The sequence below is a fragment of the Oryctolagus cuniculus genome, chromosome 19, assembly GCF_964237555.1.
Source record: "Oryctolagus cuniculus chromosome 19, mOryCun1.1, whole genome shotgun sequence".
Classification (NCBI taxonomy): domain Eukaryota; kingdom Metazoa; phylum Chordata; class Mammalia; order Lagomorpha; family Leporidae; genus Oryctolagus; species Oryctolagus cuniculus.
Window position 1 is genome coordinate 18,286,676 of NC_091450.1, and position 22,418 is coordinate 18,309,093.

At 42.8% G+C, this 22,418-nt stretch overlaps 1 protein-coding gene across 8 annotated transcripts in view; it reads right to left on the bottom strand.

The window, feature by feature from the left end:
- Positions 1-510: 510 nt before the first annotated feature.
- REXO5 (RNA exonuclease 5) overlaps positions 511-22,418 on the bottom strand; it is a 72,393-nt gene continuing 50,485 nt past the window's right edge. For 3 of the 8 annotated variants that reach the window (XM_070064658.1, XM_070064654.1, XM_070064653.1), the window contains 2 exons: positions 1,105-17,617; positions 511-777 (listed from right to left, as the gene is read on the bottom strand). In XM_070064658.1, the coding sequence (XP_069920759.1) occupies positions 17,407-17,617 (211 nt within the window). In that variant the 3' untranslated portion in view covers positions 511-777; positions 1,105-17,406. Of the gene's footprint in view, positions 22,251-22,418 lie in introns of all 8 variants that reach the window. The other 5 variants (XM_070064656.1, XM_070064655.1, XM_008257826.4 and 2 more) reach the window with 5 other exon arrangements.

Consider the following 22,418-nt stretch of genomic DNA (forward strand, 5'->3'; position numbering starts at 1 on the left):
CATGACCACCCTTCCCAGGTTTAATAATTCACTAACATGATTCACAGAACTCAGGAAAGCAAGATATGTAGGATTGAAGTTAATTTAACTCGGGAATAGCCATATGGAAGAGATGTATAGGGCAGGGTGTGAGTTAGGGAGTGCAGAGGTCCATGCCCTTTCTGGGTGTGCCACCCTCCCAGCACATTAACCAACCAGAAGTTTTCCTAGCCTCATTGTTACAGAATTTTAATTGAGGTTTCATTATGTAGACATCACTGGTCATTGGTGATTGAACTCTGTCTTCAGTTGCCTCTTCCCTCCCTTTAGGTTATAAGGTAGAGCTTAAAGTCTAATCACATGTTTGGTCCTTCTGGCTTGGCCAGCCCCTCCCTTGAAACTAAGGGCCCACCCTGAAGTTACCTTGTTAGCATAAACCTTGGTGTGGTCCAAAGGGGCTCTTCATGAATAACAAAAGACTCTAATATTGGTCAGGAAATTCCAAAGGTTTTAGGAACCAGGAACCAGGGACAAAGACCAAATATACATTTTTTATTATAACACATTAGTATTCCAATTTTGTGTCCTGTAAACAGTAATGGAGTAAAGCTACCTAAAGTTGACTTAGATGATAATTAACAAAGTGCATCTACTATTAATTGTTGGTATTTACTTGATGTCCAGATGCTGTGAATTGATTAGCTCCAGATTATGAGGAACAAACTCTTCAATAGGAAATGGCATTCCTAGAATGTGCTTTATTCTTGAACTTCACAGGTGCATGTGTTGTCGACCTCCCTAATGCAAGAAACAATTTAATAGGAAGTCAGATATATCTTTCAACACTGCTTTTACAAAGGTTCAGGTATACATAGTGCATTGGTTAAGAGGCTTAGGCTATAGATGCATACAGTCTTGATTTGAGTCTGAACTTTACCACCTAGTTGCCCCTTTGCCCTGGCTTTACTTCTTTCATGTGTTAAGTGAGGATAATCATAGTAAAGAGTTGTTAGGATTCAATAAGATATAGTTCATTTGAAGGACAAAGCATGGTGCCTGGTGTATAAATAAGCATTTAATGACATTTGCTATTATTAGCTACATGGCATACATAGTTAAGCTTACCTGGGTTGATTCACCAGGGAGCAGGAGCAAAATCACTTTATTCCGCTCATATAGTCAATGTATGGGACAGCGTATGAGACTGCTGGGCACAAAGTAGACAAGTTATCCATCACTTGAAAATAAAACCTGCCCTCTGGGTATCTGGGAAATACAAAAGTGACTCTGTAATGGAAACTTCCAGTCTGTTTCCAAAGCTGACCTAAAACCCAGAGATGGAAAATCTTCCTTCTGAAACACTATAGAGCCTGTATTAGTCTAGCATTGGGGACAAAGGCTAGGATACTGTTGGATCAAAAATTTGGAAACAGATCCAGGAGACATTTTTATCTTTGGCCATATGCCTTGAGGTTCAGTGACTTGGGCAAAACTACATGAGAATTTAGAAGAAAATATTTATTTCAGCCAGTCCAGATAATCTTTGAGTGTGTCAGCTGGCAAGTACCATGTTGTATGTGTTGCTTCTCAGAGAAAGTGCAAAACCCAAATCCACATGCCAGGGGCTCACTGACTGCTTGAGTCCAGGTTTCTCAGTTCTCCCTGAAGCTCAGCCATCTGGGTAGTCTACTCTGGTGAGAGAACCACTGGGGTAAGTCCTTGATTCTAGTGTAGACACTACCACCAGTTGCTGTGTGCCTTTGGGGAGATCACATCCCTTTTTTGAGTTTGAGTTCTTAACTGTGTTATAAAGGATTTAGGACTCAATCACTGTTTCTCAAAATATGGATTTGAATACCAAGATTTATTGATTTGAAAGGCAGAGTGACAGAGAGGGCGAGACAGTGAGAAATCCTCATTTGCTTGTTCACTCCCTAAATGTCTGCAACAGCTAGGGCTGGGCCATGCTGAAGCCAGGAACTCCATCTTGGCCTCACAAGTGGTGGCAGAAACCCATGTACTTAGGCCATCATCTGTCTCCCAGGAGCATCAGCAAGAAGGTAGATTGAATGAAATGATTTTCAGTGGTATATAATGACCACTTTTCATTTACTAGTCCTCTTTTTTTATATGTATTAATGAAAGCAGCACTAGCATATAACATCTGTGACTACAGGAATAATGGTCCTGAGGATGACAGAGTACATCTGACTTTGTAAGGAAAATTTACATGAATAGTAGTTGAAATGGATATGTAAGATAATAAAGGTAGTATAGGAATGACTGAAGTTTCTAAGTTGTAAGACTCAATTCCAGTGCAGTGCCATACCTTACTGAATGAAGTCTTTGTGTTAACAAGCCAAATTTAGCAAATTGACAAATGTGTATATTGCAAAAATATAAATGAGCAGATGATAGAACTACCCATAAGTAGGTTGTCTAAAACTTAAAAATATAGACATTGATAGCAGTTTCTTTTTAAACCACTTTTGTTTGCCATTTTACCTTTAACAGTTCATCCCTTTGACTTCTTTGGTGTTGGGACTCCCGGTGGTAGGAGTTTGGGTCTGACTGTTCTGTCTTGGGATGGAGGTTGGGGTGAGGAGAAAAACCTAATGCCTTAGCAGATTCAAGGCTGTGGGAGGGTGAGGTACTGTCCTTTCTCAAGAGCTGACCCACACATTACCTCTTGCTGGTAACTGCTTTGAAGGGACAGTGTGACATGTGCAGCAGGTAGTATTTTAAAATCTCATTTCATGCTCTGTTATGTTGCTCGTAATTCAGCCTCATGGATGACTTGAGGAAAACAAGTAGTGGTAGAAATGACACAGACTATTGTGGGAGGTGCTTCATTTTCAGTAAAACCCCAGAATAAAACTGAAATCTCGATTGAGTAATAGAAGCCGAGAAAGCTGCTTTCAAAGGTAGTCTGTGGTTTCTTGAGTTTTTTTTTTTTTTCTAAGCCTTAATTACCTGAAATCCCTAGACATTTTCTGTGTATCTTAACACTATTATCTTTGATTATCTACATTTGGTGATTGGTCTGTGTTCTGCAAGTGATCTTGTTTTCAATTAACTCAGTATAAAGGACCATGGATCTAAGGCCGGCGCCGCGGCTCACTAGGCTAATCCTCCGCCTAGCGGCGCCGGCACACTGGGTTCTAGTCCCGGTCGGGGCGCTGGATTCTGTCCCGGTTGCCCCTCTTCCAGGCCAGCCCTCTGCTGTGGCCAGGGAGTGCAGTGGAGGATGGCCCAGGTGCTTGGGCCCTGCACCCCATGGGAGACCAGGAAAAAGCACCTGGCTCCTGGCTCCTTCCATCGGATCAGCGCGGTGCACCGGCCGCAGCGCGCCGGCCGCGGCGCGCCAGCCGTGGCGGCCATTGGAGGGTGAACCAACGGCAAAGGAAGACCTTTCTCTCTGTCTCTCTCTCTCACTGTCCACTCTGCCTGTCAAAAAAAAAAAAAAAAAGGACCATGGATCTGGTATATCTCCTTGTAATAAACTGTTTAATGTTTCACATTGTAGTTTTTAAAAAATTGCTATAAAGATGGTTCCAAGTCTATTATCTTTTCTATATGAAGTATCACTAGTCAAGATTAGGTGAAAATAGATAGAGCTAAATGGTGACAGTGCTGTAGTCCAACATTTTTCTCCTACTCATTTTGTTAATGTATGGTGTTCTGCTCTCAGATATTTCCCATCTGAAGTGGGATGCCTTAAGTTTTCATGCAGTGTTGATTTCGTTATACATACTGTCATGTCTCCTGAGAGAAAGTCATGACTTGTGTTGTCAGGCACTTTGGGAAAGGCAAAAAGCCTTTTACTCAAGGCTGTATTTTGCAGGATTAAAAATCTCTATTCCCACTGTGATCTAATTCATTACATGTGGCACACAGTGCTTTGAGCATGTTTTGAGGTCTAAGCAAACACCTTTCTCCTTGGATGTAAAAATCATAAGCCACCTCACTCAGGGTAGATATCAGGTTTCTCTAACAGTCCATTTCTTTGGTGTGGAAATTACTCATTATTTATAGATAATGACTGATGAGTCTGGATAAATTCTAAAAGGATATGGGCAGGGGCTGTGATATTTGCCCTTGGTCTGCAGACTGGGTTTTGCAAAAACTAGAATGTGTGTTTTCCTTCTCTTCTTGAGAAATTGCCATTGGATTGATATGTCTTGGTTAAGATTTCTTGTGGGTAGCAGGACTTTTAAAGATGAGAGCCACATAAAAAAAGAATATTCTTTTCTAGTCATACAGATAACTATCTCCATAGTGTTATAATCTCCATAAAAGTATAAGCATTCGGGCCGGCGCCGCGGCTCACTAGGCTAATCCTCCGCCTAGCGGCGCCGGCACACCGGGTTCTAGTCCCGGTCGGGGTGCCGGATTCTGTCCCGGTTGCCCCTCTTCCAGGCCAGCTCTCTGCTGTGGCCAGGGAGTGCAGTGGAGGATGGCCCAGGTGCTTGGGCCCTGCACCCCATGGGAGACCAGGAAAAAAAGCACCTGGCTCCTGGCTCCTGCCATCGGATCAGTGCAGTGCGCTGGCTGCAGCGCGCCGGCCGTGGCGGCCATTGGAGGGTGAACCAACGGCAAAGGAAGACCTTTCTCTCTGTCTCTCTCTCTCACTGTCCACTCTGCCTGTCAAAAAAAAAAAAAAATTAAAAAAAAAAAGTATAAGCATTCAAGGCCACATGTTTTAAAAATGTTATAACTGAGTTAGAAGGAAAGATGTCACTAACATGATTATAGATTTCAATACATTTTCAAACCATTCTTTTCTTTTTTTAAAAAGATTTATTTATTTATTTGAAAGAGTTACAAAGAGAGATATCTCTGTCTACTGGTTCCCTCCCCAGATGTCCACATTGGGCAGGGCTGAAGCCAGGAGGCTGGAACTCCATCCAGGTCTCCCACATGGGTGGTAGGGCAATCTTTCACTGTTTTTCCCAGGCCAGGAGCTGGATTTGAAGTGCAGCAGCCAGATCTAGACCGGTACCCATATGGGATGCTGGCATTGCAGACCATGGTTTAACCCACTATGCCATAACACTGATCCCAAGAGCCATTCTTAACATATTTCCAGCACTACTTATTGTCGTCTTCTCATGGTAGAATAACCTTTCATTTCATCTGGAATCTTTTCACCTCTAAAATAGAGCCCTTTCACGATGTTGGAAAGTTGTCCTCTCATGGTGACTTCAAGTAAACAAAAAAAGTATTTAATTGAAGACTTAATCTTTAACTCCCACTTTAAAACCTCCCTAGTCAGAGTGGGCTTTTGGCCTAGTAGTTAAGAGGCCAACAGACTGTTTGGGTTCAAAGTCTGACTCTGGCTTCTCACTCCAGCTTCCTGTTACTGCAGGGATCCTAGCAGGCAATGGTGATGGTTCAAGTGATTGGGTTCCTGCCACCATGTGGGAAACCTGGCTTAAGATCTTAGCTTCTGGGGCTGGCACCATGGCATAGTAGGCTAAGCCTCCACCTGTGGTGCCAGCATCCATTATGGGGGCTGGTTTGTGTCCCTGCTGCTCCTCTTCTGATCCAGTTCTCTGCTATGGCCTGGGAAAGCAGTGGAAGATGGCCAAGTGCTTGGGCCCCTGTACCCATGTGAGAGACCCAGAAGCTCCTGGGTCCTGGCTTCCGATCAGCCCAGCTCCAGCTGTTGCAGCCATTTGGGGAGTGAGCTAGTGGATGGAAGACCTCTTTCTGTCTCTCCCTCTCTATAACTTTGCCTCTCAAATAAATAAATAAATTTTTAAAAAGAAAAAATACTGAGAAGGGATAGATAGTTAGAACTTAATTACATATGTATTTATGTGTGCATGTGGTTAGGATATAAATTGTATTTCTCACTGAAGGTTGCAGTTACAGTTTGAAAGCTAATGATCTACTTCAGGTTCCCATTTCTTAGTGGCTGAAAGGTGAATATGCAACAAAACAACAAAAAAAAAGTCATTTATAGTAGAGTGTTGTTTTTCTGAAAGAGGCAGCTTAAACTTAACTCTGTACTTTTTTATTTGTAAAGATTTATTTATTTATTTGAAGCAGAGTTACAGACAGAGGGAGAGAGAAAGGTCTTCCATCCTCTGGTTTACTCCCCAAATGGCCACAAGGATTGGAAATTTACCCATCCAAAGCCAGGAACCAAGAACTTCTTCCGGGTCTCCCACATGGGCAGAGGAACCCAAGCTCTTGGGCCATCTTCTACTGCTTTCCCAGGCCATCAACAGGGAGCTAGATCGGAAGTGGAGCAGCCAGGACTCGAACTGGACCCATACAAGATGCCAGCACTGCATTTGGAGGCTTAACCAGAGGCTTAACCTACTGCGCCACAGCGCTGGCCCCAACCTCTATACTTTTGAAAATTGGCCTTGAAAAGCATATCCTTAATATTGAGAAAGTAAAACATAGCATTATACATTATGCACTCCTATGGAACACAGTCGTGGCTCCCAAGCAAACAATCAAATATAAAAAAACATAGGTTTGAATTTAAGTTACTGACATTTGTGTCTCAATTTCCTTTTCTGTAACATGGTGATGGTGATAACACTTCCTGGGATATTATTGTTGGATTATTGTATAGGTGTTTATAAAAATGTTTTGAAGGTGCCTAGTACATAGTAAACCTTAGATAAATATTTATGGACATTATTATGTCAGAGTGGCTAGCACTGTGCATATAGATAGATTTGTGTAGTGCACTAGATACATAGTAGGTACTTGGTTTTCATTTGACTCTTTAGAAAGTGTGACTTAGATGCAGATTGGCCCTTTTGATGCCACCTTATACATTCCCTGCTTTCTGAGAGTTTCCAAGCTAAGGTGCTGACACTAAAACAATAACATCCTTCCTTTCTTCTGTTATTTTTTTATATTTGATTGTTTGCTTGGGAGCCATGACTGTGTTCCATAGGAGTGCATAATGTATAATGCTTTTGAGGCTTGCTCAAGTTGTCAAATTAGACACTTAAAAATTCAGTCAGAAAAAGTTACTAGGGGAAAAATTAATATTTTCTTTCTTGTTCTTAAATGTATTTTCTTGGCCTAGAAGAAACATATTATCAAAAATTTTTGTAGTCATTGACTTGACTTCTCTTGCAGTGAGTAGTTGATGTCAGCAAACTGATTTGCAGTGAGACAGATGACTGCATTTGCTGAGCATTGGTGGGTAATGATTCTTCCATTTTGATAAGCCTGCTGGCAATACTGAATTGTAACCTGGGTGAATAGGAGTTAATCCTGGCTGCCTGGCAAAATTGGATTTGTTATATAATTTATGGTACCCAGAAGCCCTTTTGGGAAACCTTTATTATCATTATCATGACAGTATCCATCCAGGCATGAAGATTAATTTTTGTTGATTTCAACTAGTTCCCTCAGAGTGATTCTCATAACTGAAGAGGTAGCAACTTGATGTTAAATACCTGCATTTGGCTTTTGCTTTGACACAAAATATGTTCATCAAGAACGGGCATTGGAAATCCAGAAATGCTTCAGTTAGATTTATTAATAGTGTAGAAGTTTTTTCCCCCTCCTATTAAACTGATTTAACTTCTGAAAAATGAGTCATATTCAGAGTTTTAAACATTTCCTCTTTGACTCGTCTCAGAAAAGGTTTGTTAATGCTTCTGTCTTTATGAATTGCTGCTGCAGTTCACTCGTGTCCGTCCTGCCACTGCTGAAATAAACCCAGGAGGAGTGTCAGTTTGGTTTTCCATCACCTGACACAAGTGGACTTAATTCTGTCATTGGTGGATGTCCACTGTTAAAAAGCCTGTACTACTTTTTATGACTCACTGAGAAGTCATGTGATGGTGTGATCCCCCATCCCCAGCCACCAGCGCTTAAGCTTGTAATTTTCAATGTATTGTGTTAAAACAAACTTCTAATTCTGGCCATTTTTCTTTTCAATTTTAGACCTAAAATTGGGAGCTCTATTTTTATAAAGCAGTCTCCTAGAAAAGTCACCAGTGTTGCTATTCTCTCTGTACCCCAAATATCATAACTGGGCCTGGGGGCGGGGAGAGCTGGCTGTTTCACATGGGTAAGCAGAGTGTGTGGGCCTGCCAGCCAGCGGAGGTGGAATCTGCTCTTTGATTTCCTGGCAAGTATGTCTGGCTTTGGAGGCCCTGTTGAGGACTTTGGTGTTGACCTTTTTCTTGCCTTCATATGCAACATAGTGCACCCATTGTCTCCACTGGAGAAGTGGAGGACCTTTATTGCTCCCATTTCTTACCCTCTTTGACAAGGTGCATAGTTTAACCCTCAGAAATAAAAGCAACTGTATCATAAATGAGTTTTAGTAAGTATCACAGTGGTATAACATATCACCAGAAGTGTAAAACTGGCTCTAAGTCCTTCATGCTTTAAGTGGTTAAAACCCTATTTAAAGCAAGCAGTATGCAGTATTCAGAAAAGCTGTTGGCTTTTGCTCTTCCATCTCCAAACATCTTATGTAGGATGCCTTTATGAGATGGCATACACAGTGAAAACATAGTTCAGACCAGCCCTGAAGGTGCTGAGCCTTCCTAGAGTTTTGTGTGGCAATGGTTTCAGTCAACCCTTGAACTTATACTCTTCCTAAAAAGAGGCAGGAATGATTTCCATTAACAATGTGAATTTTTTCCAAGTAACTGAGATGCAGGTCGAAGAGAGACATGACTGATTGAACATCTGCCTATTTCAGCTTCAGATGTCTGGCTTTTGAGGTGAAAATCAGTTTGTGAAGCGAGGAGAGAGTTAGCTGTGTACTGCTGTCTGAGAAGCTGTGTTGTAGCACACTGTCTGAGCAACTGAAGAGGTAGGGAGTAGTTAGAGCAATGAAACAATTGCTGCCTTCCTCTTCTCTCTGTAGGTGGTAGGGTGCTGGGAATGGAGGGGTCTAAGAGAAGCTGGACCTTCAGAACCACTCTGGAGAGGTGAAACTGAGTTCTGCATCCTTAGGACTCAACTCCCTTTACTGCTGAGTATTTGTAGCATCATCATTTAATTAAACTGGTATAAATAGCTAACATGCATTGAATACTAACTGCTGGGAAAAGTATTAAGCTTATTAAATTCTTAATTTATTCAATCATGAATTAATACTTTTCATAGTGATACACTAGTGCCTTGTACGGAAGGCATGTTCAGTTATCTGTCTGTGATTAGTATTCATTCAACACATATTTATCAACCCCTTGCTATCTGCTAGCTTAGGTGCACAAGATTAAAGTAGTGAAGAAGACTGGTAAGGGGTCACCGGCTACAGTGCCAGCATCCCATATGGGCATCGGTTCAAGTCCCAGTGCTCCACTTTCGATCTAGCTCTCTGCTATGGCCTGGGAAAGCGGTAGAAGATGGCCCACATGGGAGACCTGGAAGAAGCTCCTGGCTTCTGGCTTCGGATCGGTGCATCTGAGGGATGAACCAGAGGATGGAAGACCTCTCTCTCTCTCTCTGCCTCTCCTTCTCTCTCTTTGTAACTCTGACTTTCAAATAAATAAATAAATCTTTTAAAAAAAAGGTAAAATCGTTGCTACTAGAGGATACAGATGATAAATAAGTTATCAAACAAGAATTTCAGGGACTGGTATACCCTGTGAAGAAATAAAATAGTGTGCTGTATTCAAGTGAAATGACACTTGGATTGGACAGGAAACATCTTAGCATTTGAACTGAGACCCATCTGATGTGAGGGAGACTTTTATTCTTCACAATGATCTTCTAAGTTTTCCAGGTTTCAAGTGGGAAATGTGAGGCTGTAATATCTGGGCAACAAGTTTTTGAACGAAGGGATTGAATGCGGTTATGATACAAGCAAAATGCTTAGTGTTATGAAAAGTGTGTGATTCCACTGACGTTATTCTGGAGCCCATAGCTATCTTTAGATTTTTCAACATAGTGATTTCCAAAAGCTTATGCTGCTGCTACTTTATTTTAAAATTTTCTCGTATTGTTTATTTTTAAGTAGAGCCTAACTGCTAGTTTTAATAGATAGCATTGCACTAGCCATTAGGTAGTGACAATTTTGTCAGGTCACATTGGTGGGAAGTGGGCAGGAATTGTCAGTTGTGCTTCTCAATGCCTGCAACACCAGGATGCCTGCCATCAGGTATGGAGCTTCATTCTTGATTAAATTAGTCTGTTTATCTTTGTGCCTCAGTGTAATTTGGGGCTACATGCCATATAAGCATTTGTGAAACTAATTAATGGTTTTAAAGAAAAGTATAGTGCACACTTGGAGCCTTAAATTTCAACCTGCTAGGAACATTTTCCAATAAAGACACTTAAGTTATGAACATTTCCTGTCACTGTCTTCGAAACCTGAACACTTTGTAAATTGGTTCTTTAGTATTAAAATCAAAGAGAAATTGTTTCAGTGGTAGTAACTGAAACCAAGAGGGTAGCCAAGTTCTGGTCAGATCTGGTCTTTCAGTTTCATAGGATGTGGTTTATATCAAATGCCTGTTTTGGCTGGAAAATTGATCATGTTACTGCACAGAGAAAGACTTCCAGGAGCTCTTGTTTTATAGCCTTTCACATGGTACCTGAGTACTGGAAGGTTACTTCCTGGGAATGTGAAGATGACAGAAAATCTGTCAAAAATGGAATAAAGCAGCTTCGGGGACTCTGGTCTCTCTGCTTGAAGGAGGGCCAGGATTGCGGGGGGAGGGGAGTTGCAATGTTTTTAGCTTGTTATTCATGTTGTCTTTTAAACAGCATCTTAACGGTCCACCCAGTTGTAATGAAATTTGGCAGCTTTTATAAGTTTGGATCATTGGATCCTGTTAATGTATTTAATGTATTGGGTTGAAGCTGTGTCCTGGTGAGTTGGCCCAGGACCATGAATCAAAACACTTAGATTGTCTCTTTCTTTGCTCTGTGAGTAGCAGAGATCCAAATGGCCTGGCTTTGCCTATCATTCATGGCAGAGAACCTAGCATCTGGCTTAGGCAAGAGGGAATTTAGTGGTTCATGTACCTATGAAGGGCTGGCTTTGATCTTGATTCTATAGGAGGTACAGTTGGATTCACAATGCAAATAGTGCTTTTAAATCTTAGTTTCTCTTTGTGTCTTGATGCTGCTTTCCACTTGATTTTGTTCTTGAGTTCTGAATGTACTTGAGCCAAGATCTGTCTGATAAGAAAAGATTATTTGGGATCAGTGCTGTGGTGCAGTGGATTAAGTCACTGGCTGCAGAGCTGGCATCATATGGGCACTGGTTTGAGTCCAGCTGGTCCACTTCTGATCCAGCTCCCTGCTAGTGCACCTGGGAAAGCAGTGAAAGATGGCCCAAGTGATTGGGCTCCTGCACCCACGTGGGAGACCTGGATGAAGTTCATGGCTTCTGGCTTTGGCCTGGCCCAGCCCTGGTCATTTTGGACACTTGGGGCATAAACCAGTGGATGGAAGATCTCTCTCTGTCTCCCCCTGTCTTGCTGTAACTCTGACTTTCAAATAAATACTTATTTTTAAAACAGTTAAAAACTATTTAAGCTTCTCAGTGACCCCTTGATAGACATTTTTGTTTTTGTTAGAGGCTCTTTCGGGTAGGATGACTATAATATCTCCAACTTCTGGTATTCTCTGAGATACACTCTCACCGGCAAAGGTCACGTGCATACCCTTGTTTCAGTCATTGAAACCAGGGGCATGTGAGGCGTTGGCGGACCTGAGTCACATGTTCCCATTAAAACCTGCCTAGCCATGTGGCCAAGAGTGATAGAGACGGATCTACTAGTGAAAATTGGGTCATCATTTGAAGAGCTTGGATGCTGAGGAGGCAGACCAGTCTCTGTTAGAAGCAGTACCATCCTTTGATCCAGCCTGTAGCATGAGAGTCTATATGATCGGGTCTGGGGCTAAATCCAGCCCATTAACTGTTTCTGGGGGTTCCTCAGTTCCCTGTTTCTTTGCTCCCTGGGCATATGATTCACTCTGATTCTGGCTAGCCCTTGGGCCAGACCCTTCTAACCCAATGGTAAACCTTGGTGAGGGGATTATTCATTAGACCTTAAAGTAAGCATGGTCTTTTTCTGTTTTTTGGGGGGGGCATGGGGGCTGAAGGTGGACTTGGGTAGGGAATTTAATCTTCTTTTGAAAAATAAATTGAGATATAATATAAGAGATCCTTGTGATTAATCTTGTTTCTGCACTACTACCACCCCACAGTTAACAACACTTTCTTAAAGTCTTTGGACACTCAGTGAAGTAAGTGGCCTCTTTATTTACCTGCTTTCTATCCTCCTTTGGCAGTTTGATATTTTTGTTAATTATAATATCTTATGAGTTTTGGTTAAGGACTTTTTTTAAAAAAAGAAAATGAATTAGTGTTGAAAGAAATACGTACCTCAATACACTGCCAAAATAAGGTGACACTACCTTTATATATATATATATATATATATATATATATATCCTTTAGGAATTCTTAGAAAATAATTATGTGTGCTATTAGCTGTATGTTCTGTTTATTACACCAGTGTTATTTATAGTAGTGAACTATTGGAAGCTCCATGTCCAGCAATATGAGATTAAATGGGCAAATTGTAGTACTCTCACTCAGTGGAAGACTTAGCTGGCTATTAAAGATTTTTTTTTTTAAAGATTTATTTGAGAGAGTTACACAGAGAGAGGAGAGGCAGAGAGAGAGAGAGAGGTCTTCCATCTGATGGTTCACTCCCCAATTGGCCGCAATGGCTGGAACTGCACCGATCTAAAGCCAGGAGCCAGGAGCTTCTCCCAGGTCTCCCACATAGGGACTTGGGCCATCTTCTACCGCTTTTCCAGGCCATAGCAGGGAGCTGAGTTGGAAGTGGAGCAGCTGGATCTCGAACAAGCACCCATATGGGATGTCGGTGCCTCAGGCCAGGGCATTAACCCACTGAGCCACAGCACCAGCCCCATATTAAAGATGTTTTCACACAGAGAAACTGAACCTCTTTCTCACCCCTGAAATGTAGCTCCAAATTTTTGACAGATTGAATATTAGGATTTAAATAGCCTATGGGTTACATGAAATGGCTGGAGCATTATTGATGTTACCAACACATGGAACTGTTGATTTTTTAAAAACATTTTAAGAGAAGGGAAGATTTTCATGAAAATACTCAATGGAAAAGTTTGCAAAATAGGATGTATAATATGATTCCTATTTTGTTTAAAATTTATGTAAATAATATGTACCTATATGTATTTCTGTGTACTTTCACATGTGGATTAAAAAGATAGACCCCCAGATGTTCACTGTAGGTGATGGAATTACTACTTGACTGTTTTTTCTTTATGTTGCTCTGTATTTTCTAAACTTCACAGAATAACTATGTAATACTTTGACTTTTGCAGCAGGAAAGAAAGCGTTGGTGGCCTCACTTTTCTGACCAGGTTGCTGATGTGGTTGAAAGCAAGAATTATTTTATCGTACAGCTCTTTTCAGTTCCCCTTCCTGCCTGCTGTATTAGCAGTCAGCTTCCATCATGGAGCTCTAGGAAAAAGCGGATAAATGTGGTCCTAATGGATTTAGATTTTTTTTTTTTTTAAAGAATTAAGAAATTGATTAGCTACTATGTGATGACTCTGAGGCCTGCCTAGAGGCAATGTGATTCTAGAAACCGCGTCTGTACATTTGTGGCCATTTAGGTACCCCTTTAAAACATTTGGATGCAGTCATTTATCATTTTTATTTTGGTTTCCTTCCTCTTCTTTTGGCTCATTTCACAATTTCCTTTCTTGCCTTTTACTCAGATGCAAAAATCTAACCTATTCTGTGTAAACTATTTTTTAGTCAGTTGCTAACTCTTCAAAAGGTGACTCAGAATCGAATAGTTGACGTAGCAATTGGGTGTTTGAGGACCCATCAGTCATAATCAGGTAAACTTCTGGAGTGGCTGGTCCCCACATGCTAACTGGAAGCAGGGGATTAGTGCCTAATCAGTGGTTTGCCTTGGTTGGGTTCTAATGAGACTATCCCAAGGAAGAAAAGCTGCAGGCATACCAGAGATGAGTCTAGCAGACATGCTTCCTTTGTATTATAGAGCCACAGAGTACAAGTCCAAGATGGGCCTGTCACGGGGGAAGTTGCTGAAAAAGCTGGTGCAGGAACAAAAAGAGCTGCCAGCCTAGAAACCTGATGCTCCTTAATGATGCCCCTTGTGCACGTAAGTGGGCAGTCAGACTTGCCCAGATCAGTGGTGATGGCAAAAAGTATTTCTGTTGTGGATCAGTGGAATGTTAAGACCCTTTTTTGGTTGTTTGGAGTCATCTGGGATTAAACATAAAGTTAAGTTCTGGAATTCAGAGACCAAAAATGCTTTATTATTTGGCATTTGGAAACTTTATAATAGTACATGTGTGTTGGCCTGGTTGTATTTGGCAAATAATATTTGTTCTAGCCAACTCACACGGGCCTCCGTCCCCAGGTTTCCACTGGCTGTACATTCATACGGTCTTGCATTGCTAAATGATGGGAACACATTCTGAGCAGTGTGTCACTAAGCAGTCTTGTCATTGCATGAACATCAGAGTGTGCATACACAAACCTAGATGGTACAGGTCATTCATGCCAGGAAGCCTCTTGATGCAATAAACAGACACGGCAGAAAACAGATGTATGAGCCTGCTGCTGGCTACACATGGCATGCTTTTTTGCAGTAAATCTAGAGGGAGTACATTCTAAAAAATAATGTTTTTTGAAAGTACATAGTCATTTGTTGTCATTATCAAGTACTATGTACTATGCATAATTATATGAGCTAGACTTTTATCCAACTAGCAGTATGTAGTAGGTTTGTTTACACCAGCATCACCACAAACAGTTGAATAATGCTTTGCATCGAGATGTTATGAAGGTTCCAGTCCCTGGGTAATAGGAAGTTTTCAGCTTTAGGGACCACTGATGTATACGTGGCCCTTCATTAACAAAAACATCATTTTGTAGCACGTGACTGTTTCTGAATGACGCAAATTAAGTAACAGTGGAAATACTTTAAAAATGAAATAAATTACTTTGTGCTGAGCTGGCTGGTCTTAATTATGTGATTTAATATTATTTTACAGAAATATAACCAGTTGGATTATTTTCTTTTTAAAAAAAGTTCTCTTTCTTCCCTTCCTCCCTTGATCACTCTTCTTTTGCACTTTTGAAATTGGTTGATGTAGAAATTCATGTGTCCCTACCCAATGCTGACTGGAACCACTGTCTTAGCTTGCTGCCATGGTACTTTTTAGGACAAAAAGTCTTTTTAAAGCATGAAAATAGAAGCAGACGGGTCTCATTTGCTTTGGCAAAAGGAACAGCTTTTCCTCCCAAGCAGCTCTGCGTAAGACTTAATCTCCAAAGATGATCTTTTAAGTTCCAAATGACAGCAGCAACTTCACATTTTATTAAAGTACTCTGGATTTCAATCTTTTTTTGTTATTGTTGCAAGTGTACTTTCTAGGAAGTAGTTTTCAAATGGACACCCCATTTTTCTTCATTTCTCTGGGCCTTTCTGTGTCTGCTGCTGCCAGGTGGGATCCAGGAGCTCTGTGGTCTTGGCTTGGGACTCCCTGGAAGATCATTTCTGCCATTACAAAGCTGTTGTAGCCTTTTGCTACTATAGAAAAGCTGAGGGATCCCTGTACTCATGTTCTCTGGCTTTTGGGTGTCTGGCATATACAGTAAGAAATAAAAACACACCCAGCTAGTTCTTCCAGGTGTTTAGATGAAAGCTAAAAAGTTAGGTTTCTTTTTGTTAATATGTAGAAACAGTGGCATCTGTCAGTGGCTCTGGCTACTGGATGAGAACAGAGTGGAAGAGTGGTTTGGATTGGTCCTTCCTGTCAAGGAGTGTCAGCGCAGATCTCAGCAGCCTTGCTGACACTGCTTTGTGGTGCTAGCATTTGCCTCCTGTTTTTTAGCTCTTCATTCTGTAAGACTGTTCACGGGGTGACAAGGCTCCCCATCAGCAGCCAACACAGCATTCTTGTGAGCAGGCTCCCTGGCCCAACCAGCTGCAGCTAAGAGCCAGCTTGCTCTGGTCTGTTTTCCATATGTCAAGGCCTATTGCTGATCCTGCAGGGATCAAACTTAAGATTATTAGGGACGGCTGCAAAACCAGTTACCTGTCACCCATTGCTCAGACTGGAGAAGGCCTGCTTTCTCTCTTTTGGACTTGGCTCTGATGGGCGGAGACAAAGTGTTCTTAAAAAGGTTGCAGATTTTTTTTTTTTTTTTTTTTTGACAGGCAGAGTGGACAGTGAGAGAGAGAGACAGAGAGAAAGGTCTTCCTTTGCTGTTGGTTCACCCTCCAATGGCCGCCGCGGCCGGCGCGCTGCGGCCGGCGCACCGTGCTGATCCGATGGCAGGAGCCAGGAGCCAGGTGCTTTTCCTGGTCTCCCATGGGGTGCAGGGCCCAAGCACCTGGGCCATCCTCCACTGCACTCCCTGGCCACAGCAGAGAGCTGGCCTGGAAGAGGGGCAACCGGGACAGAATCCGGCGCCCTAACCGGGACTAGAACCCGGTGTGCCGGCGCCGCTAGGCAGAGGATTAGCCTAGTGAGCCGCGGCGCCGGCCAAAGGTTGCAGATTTAGAGTTTGAATAAAGTAGGTTAAAAATGTGAAGGTAGGGGCCAGCGCTGTGGCATAGCCGGTAAAGCCACCGCCTGCAGTGCCGGCATCCCATATGGGCACCGGTTCGAGTCCTGGCTGCTCCACTTCCAATCCAGCTCTCTACTATGGCCTGGGAAAGCAGTAGAAGATGGCCCCCAAGTCCTTGGGCCCCTGTACCCTTATGGGAGACCCAGAAGAAGCTCCTGGCTTCGGATCGGCACAGCTCCAGCCGTTGTGGCCACCTGGGGAGTGAATCAGCAGATGGAAGACCTTTCTCTGCCTCTCCTTCTCTCCCCATGTAGCTCTGACTTTCAAATAAATAAATAAATATTTTTTAAAAAATGTTAAGGTAGTCCCAGAAAATTTGGCCTGGAAAAACCAACCCAGACCCCTCACTTCAAATACTGGGGTCAGAGAAACTGATAGTGGATAAATGACTTGCTTAAGGGCACACTCAGCTTAGGGACACGCCAGATGAGAACTGAAGGCATTCTGGGATTTCACTCTGTTCCCATTCACTCAGTGGACTGAGACATTGCTAATTTTTTTTTTTTTTTTTTTTTTTTTTTGCTCTTGGAGTATCGTCATCTCATTAGGGGCCGTGTATATCCTGGCACATTGTAGCAAAAAGCAGTAGTGAAGCTTTGATGGAGCATGGACAATTAGAGTCAAACTGCTTGGACTTGAAGCCAAAACTTTCCTTCACAGACTGGCCATGGAACCTCTTTTAAACTCAGTTTACTTCTTCCCTGTTTAAAATGAAAATTTCATTATCTTCCTGATTGACTGACAGTTCTTATCAATTCCCTCAATAAATATATGTAATGATTGTTTTTAAAGATTTAATTTTATTTATTTGAGAGAGAGTTACAGACAGAGAGGGAGAGACATAGAGAAAGGTCTTCCATCTGCTGGTTCACTCCCCCAGATGGCCACAGTGGCTGGAGCTGAGCTGATGGGAAGCCAGGAGCCAGGAGTTTCTTCCAGGTCTCCCACAGGGGTGCAAGGGACCAAGTGCCTTGGCCATCTTCCACGGCTTTCCCAGGCCACAGCAGAGAGCTGGATAGGAAGAGGAACAGCCGAGACATGAACTGGTGCCCATATGGGATGCCAGCGCCGCAGGCAGAAGCTTAGCTTACTATACCACAGCGCTGGCCCCTGTAATGCTTTTAACATACTGGCTCTCTTCTGCTTTCTTCTCTTCCATGATATGCCGTTAAAGGACCTGGATAAGTCCTACTTTCTCTGAAACCTTCCCATGTAAAGTCTTCCAGAGTGCTTTGATTTCCTAGTCCCACTTCAGTAGTAGAAACTTCTGTTTCCTAACTTAGGAGAGCTCTAACAGCCCATTTCTCCAGCTTGGGAGGTTTGACAATGAAGATGATGCATATGAAGATGTAGCCCCAGGATCCCCTAGTTCTGGTTTCTCTTCCTCAGTCCCTTCAACTTTTCTTTCCATAGTGAAAATTCACCCTTCTCTCGCCGATGCCTGTCTTCATTTGTACAAAGTCTCAGTGTGGGCTAGCCTTCCATGGTAGTTTTGCCCCCTCAGAGGCAATTCTGTCAGCAGTTGAGAGTGAAGCCCTATGACATAGAATTGTGCCTGCACAGCACTGCCTAAGACATTGGAGTGGCTTCCTGATCGATCCCTTGCCAGAGCTGCCCCTTGGGCCAGCAAGGCCTGCTCCAGACCTACAGCCAGAGGGCAGTGAGGCCCATCCAGGGGAGCAGCAGCCTCAGCTGGCACAGAGGAGCCATGAGGAGGAGGCAGAAGCAGTTGGGCCTGAGACTGAGGGAGAAAAGCTGGAGGCTGATCTGTCTAGCGTAAGCTCAGTGGAGTTACTGGCTTTGACTTTGCCGCTTAAACACCCAAAGCTGGAAGTAGGATTCTCAGGTTTGTGATGTGTGTGTGTATTTGCTTTTTATTGTTTTTGTTTTGTTTTGCTTTCCTTTCTTCCCAACCCTCCTTGTCCTTGGCTCCAGTCAATCCATTTGTGTTCCATGGTTGAAACAGGAGCAGAGTCACTTGTAAACAGGAGTGCTACTGCTGGGCATACTTGAGTTACCACAGCAGATCTGGGCTGCTGCTGAAAGAGCACTGTTCCATAAGGGAGGCTGATGCTGTCCCCAACTTTGTGGTAGTAACAGTAGCTATTACAGAGGCAAACATTTAAGATACACTTTTGTGAGAACCAAGTACCTGGAATGTCTCAGACTACCCAACAGTTCTTTGAGGTAGGGCTGCCCTGTTTTAGTCATAAGCCGATAGAGTTCCTTGGTGTCAGCATCGGGATTCAAATCCTAGTTTGTCTGAGCTCATTCTCTTAATTACTCTGCTCCTATTTTCTCCCTCCCAAGACAGGTTCCTGAACCTCCCTGTGCCTCCATTTATTTTGCTGTAATTAGGGGTAATTACTTCACAGAGCTATGTTTATATATAGCTATTATAATGTGCTAACAAATGCAAAGTGGTACTCATTAGTAACAATGGTCTGTTACTGTTGAAAATTTGGCTCTAGGGGGCCCAGACAGTGCTAAAGCCATGAGGCTGTCTACATCACAGCCAGCAGTGATAGGAAGGGGGACCTACTAAGGCCGATCATTAAATGAGTGTAACTGAATAGAAAACTAGAAATCCTGGTTTTTTTCTTGCAAGCCTGCATAGCTGGAGCTAAATGGAAGGGGAAGGAATCTGAACTGGCTGAAAGCCCGCCCCAGGTTAGAGACAGCAAATACCCTACTTTATTTGATTTAGTCAGTCAAAAGGAAACCCCATCCTGTGGAGAATCTCATCCTGCAGGTATTTCTGGGCCATGGTGCTTTTGGGTGGGGTCACTGCAGAACAAGACCTGGGCTGCTGACTCAAGGCAGGGATAGGAGTCCTATCTGGGTCTGAGGAAACTGAGGCCTGGAACCATTGTTCAGATGGGACAAGCTAAGACGTCCAACTGGCTACTCAGCTGCTAGTAATCATAGTAATAGGTTTCATAGCAGCTGTCTTCTGTGGGAAGAACAGCAGATATTGGGTATATTTTATTGCCTTTCCTAACTAAATCCTTAACAACAGTTCTGTGAAGCAGATAACATTTTTGCAGATTGAGGACATTTCAAGCTTCATCAGGGTTATGTGCAGTAGCAGAGCTGGACTTCAGTTTCCAAAACAGTTTTAACCATGCTGTGGACCGAAACACAGGGGTTCGGACATCTGGACTAATTCTGGTTGGAACTGAGCCCAAGGCCATCTTGGCTAGATCGTGCAGTAGAGATGGCCTAGGAGAGGACAGTGGGTTCTTGAGCCACAGGCACACACAGATCATGCAGCTCCCTTTGCTGTGGCTGATGTAGGAGTTGCTATGGCGTCACTTCTAAACTCAGTGCCCATTCTTCTGTGTGCTTTCCCGAGGTACTTTATTGGAAGTGAATTCATCAGTGTAGTGGTAAAGGTCATGGTTTCTTGAGCCAGATTACTAGGTTCTGTTGGTTACGTGATCTAGGGTAATTTACTTTTGAGTCTCAGCTTCCCTGTCTTTAAATGTGGGTGTGATATGGATATATGAGTTAATGTCTCTAAAGTGCTTAGCATAGTGCCTGGTATCACAGCAAGTGCTCAATAATTGATGGCTACTGTTATTAGCTATTAGCCAACAGCTAGTGACTGCAGGAAGACCTTCAACTTGAAAACACTCAAAGTGCTGCCAGCCTGGAACAGAGGTCTGGGGACTGTGATTGAGACTGGGAAAAGCTCTGGAAGCAAAAGTGTTCTTCCAGGGAAGGGGGTAGACCCAGAAGAAGGGAGCTCACAGGACAGTGACCAGGGACCATACTCACCACCAGATATGAAAATATTTCCTCTGGCTTGAAACCACCACACGTTGAACTGCAATGAGAGCCCTTCCGAGAGAGCCCAGAATGGAAGGATCCAGCCTTCTGGCACTTGCTGATTGATCATCTGTCAGCATTGATGTTCCCCTCCTTTTTCTCATCTGTTAAAAGCCTTCAGGTTTCAGCTGGTTCTGCCATGTCAGGTCATCAAAAGATGCTCTTACATGGAGGGCTGGTTGGGTAAATGAGATTAAGGGCCTCTTTGGAAGCCCATCTGTTCTGTCTCTACCTGAAGGCCTGGATGCCAGGATTTGGAGGAAGCTGCTATAATGAAGCATCTGTCCAGTGTGGCCAGGGTTGAGTAGCCTGGGATAGGTGGGTCAGATGGAGGCCAGGAAATCCTCTTATCTCACTGGGTGCCTGTGCCTCCCTCAGCAGCAGGAGCTGAGCAGCAAACCCTGATGAGTCAGCGAGGCTGGGAATTAAGAGTTGCCAGTCTGTGAGCATGTGGGGTTTGTGTAAGTTTGGGCCTTTTGTTTGTTTCAGCACTCTAGTCTTTAGAAACACAAATCTGGAAACCAGACCCTCCACATGCTATAGTCCTTCTTGTTTTGAGATAATTCAGCTCAAACAGAACAGTTGCTTCCCTTGTATGATGGTCTTCCAAGAATTAACCCCTTGCCTTTTGATATTTTAATAGGTTGTGCTTATGGCCTGTTCACTATAATCTTAAAGCATAGAAAGACTTTTAAAAAAACCTTAACTTGGGTATGTCATTTTCTACACTAAAAGCTCTTCAAAGACTTTCAGTAAGTTTTTAAAGCCTAAGTGAAATAAATAAATAAATAAATAAAGCCTAAGTGAAACTGCAAGTCTTTGGGAGGCATGTATGGGCATGTCTTTTTGTCATTTATTCTCTCTCAGGGTGGAGAGCAGACACGCCCTGATACGATTAGTCTCCAGGAACTACAGGCATGATTCTGCTCTTCCCTCTTAAATGTGTACACCTAGAAGTCACCCCTAGAATACCTCCTGAAGATAATCCCCACATTTACCCAGGCACTATTTACAGGAAGCTTTTTTTAGGCAAAGTTTAAAGTTCCAGCCTTTCATAAACAGCAACCTTTTGCCCCAGTGCCAGTTCTCTGAAGAGCTTGAATTTAGATCCTAGAGTCCATGACAGCTCCCTAGAACTGGGGAGGCCCATGTGGGACTGACATAGATTTTTTGTCTGGCGTTTGCTTTCCCTGCTGTCCTGGCTCCTAGTCCACATTTCTCTTAACATTTTTGGTGGATACCATTATTGTAATAGCTGGAAAAATTTTCTAAGTACAGGTTGAGTATCCCTTACCTGAAATGCATGAGACCAAATGTGTTAAGAAATTTCAGATTTTTCCAGATTCTGGAGCATTGCTTTATGCATAATGAGATAGCTGTCTTGGAGATGGGACCCAAAACTAAACATGAAATTGATTTGTGTTTCATATACTCCTATATACATAGGTTTAAGTTAATTTTATATAACATTTTAAATAATTTTGTATGTGAAATAGTTTCATGGTAGGGAAGTTTCCACTTGTGGCATCAAGTCAGCCCTCAGAATGTTTCAGATTCTTCAGTATTTTGGATTTTTGGAATAAGGATGTACAACCTACACTATTAAAATTGGATTTCCTAGCAAACTAGTTTAAAGTAAGAATGAATCCTGGGGGTTGCCATTGTTATGGCGGGTTTAGCTGCTCTGAAGGATGCCTGGATCCCAGGGCAGAGTGCCAGTTCTGAGTCCTAGGATCTCTGCTTCTGATCCAGCTTCCTCCTAATGCATCCTGGGAGGCAGCCTAAGTGCCTGGGAGGCTTAAGTGCTTGGGCTCTTTCCACCCATGGAGAGACCTGGATGGACTTCTAGGTTCCTGGCTTTGGCCTGGCCCAGCATAGTTGTTGTGGGCATTTGGGGAGTGAACCAGCACAAGAAAGATCTCTGTGTCTCTGTCTCTGTTGCCATTTAAGTAGATAAAAATAAACACGTAAGAAAAAAAGG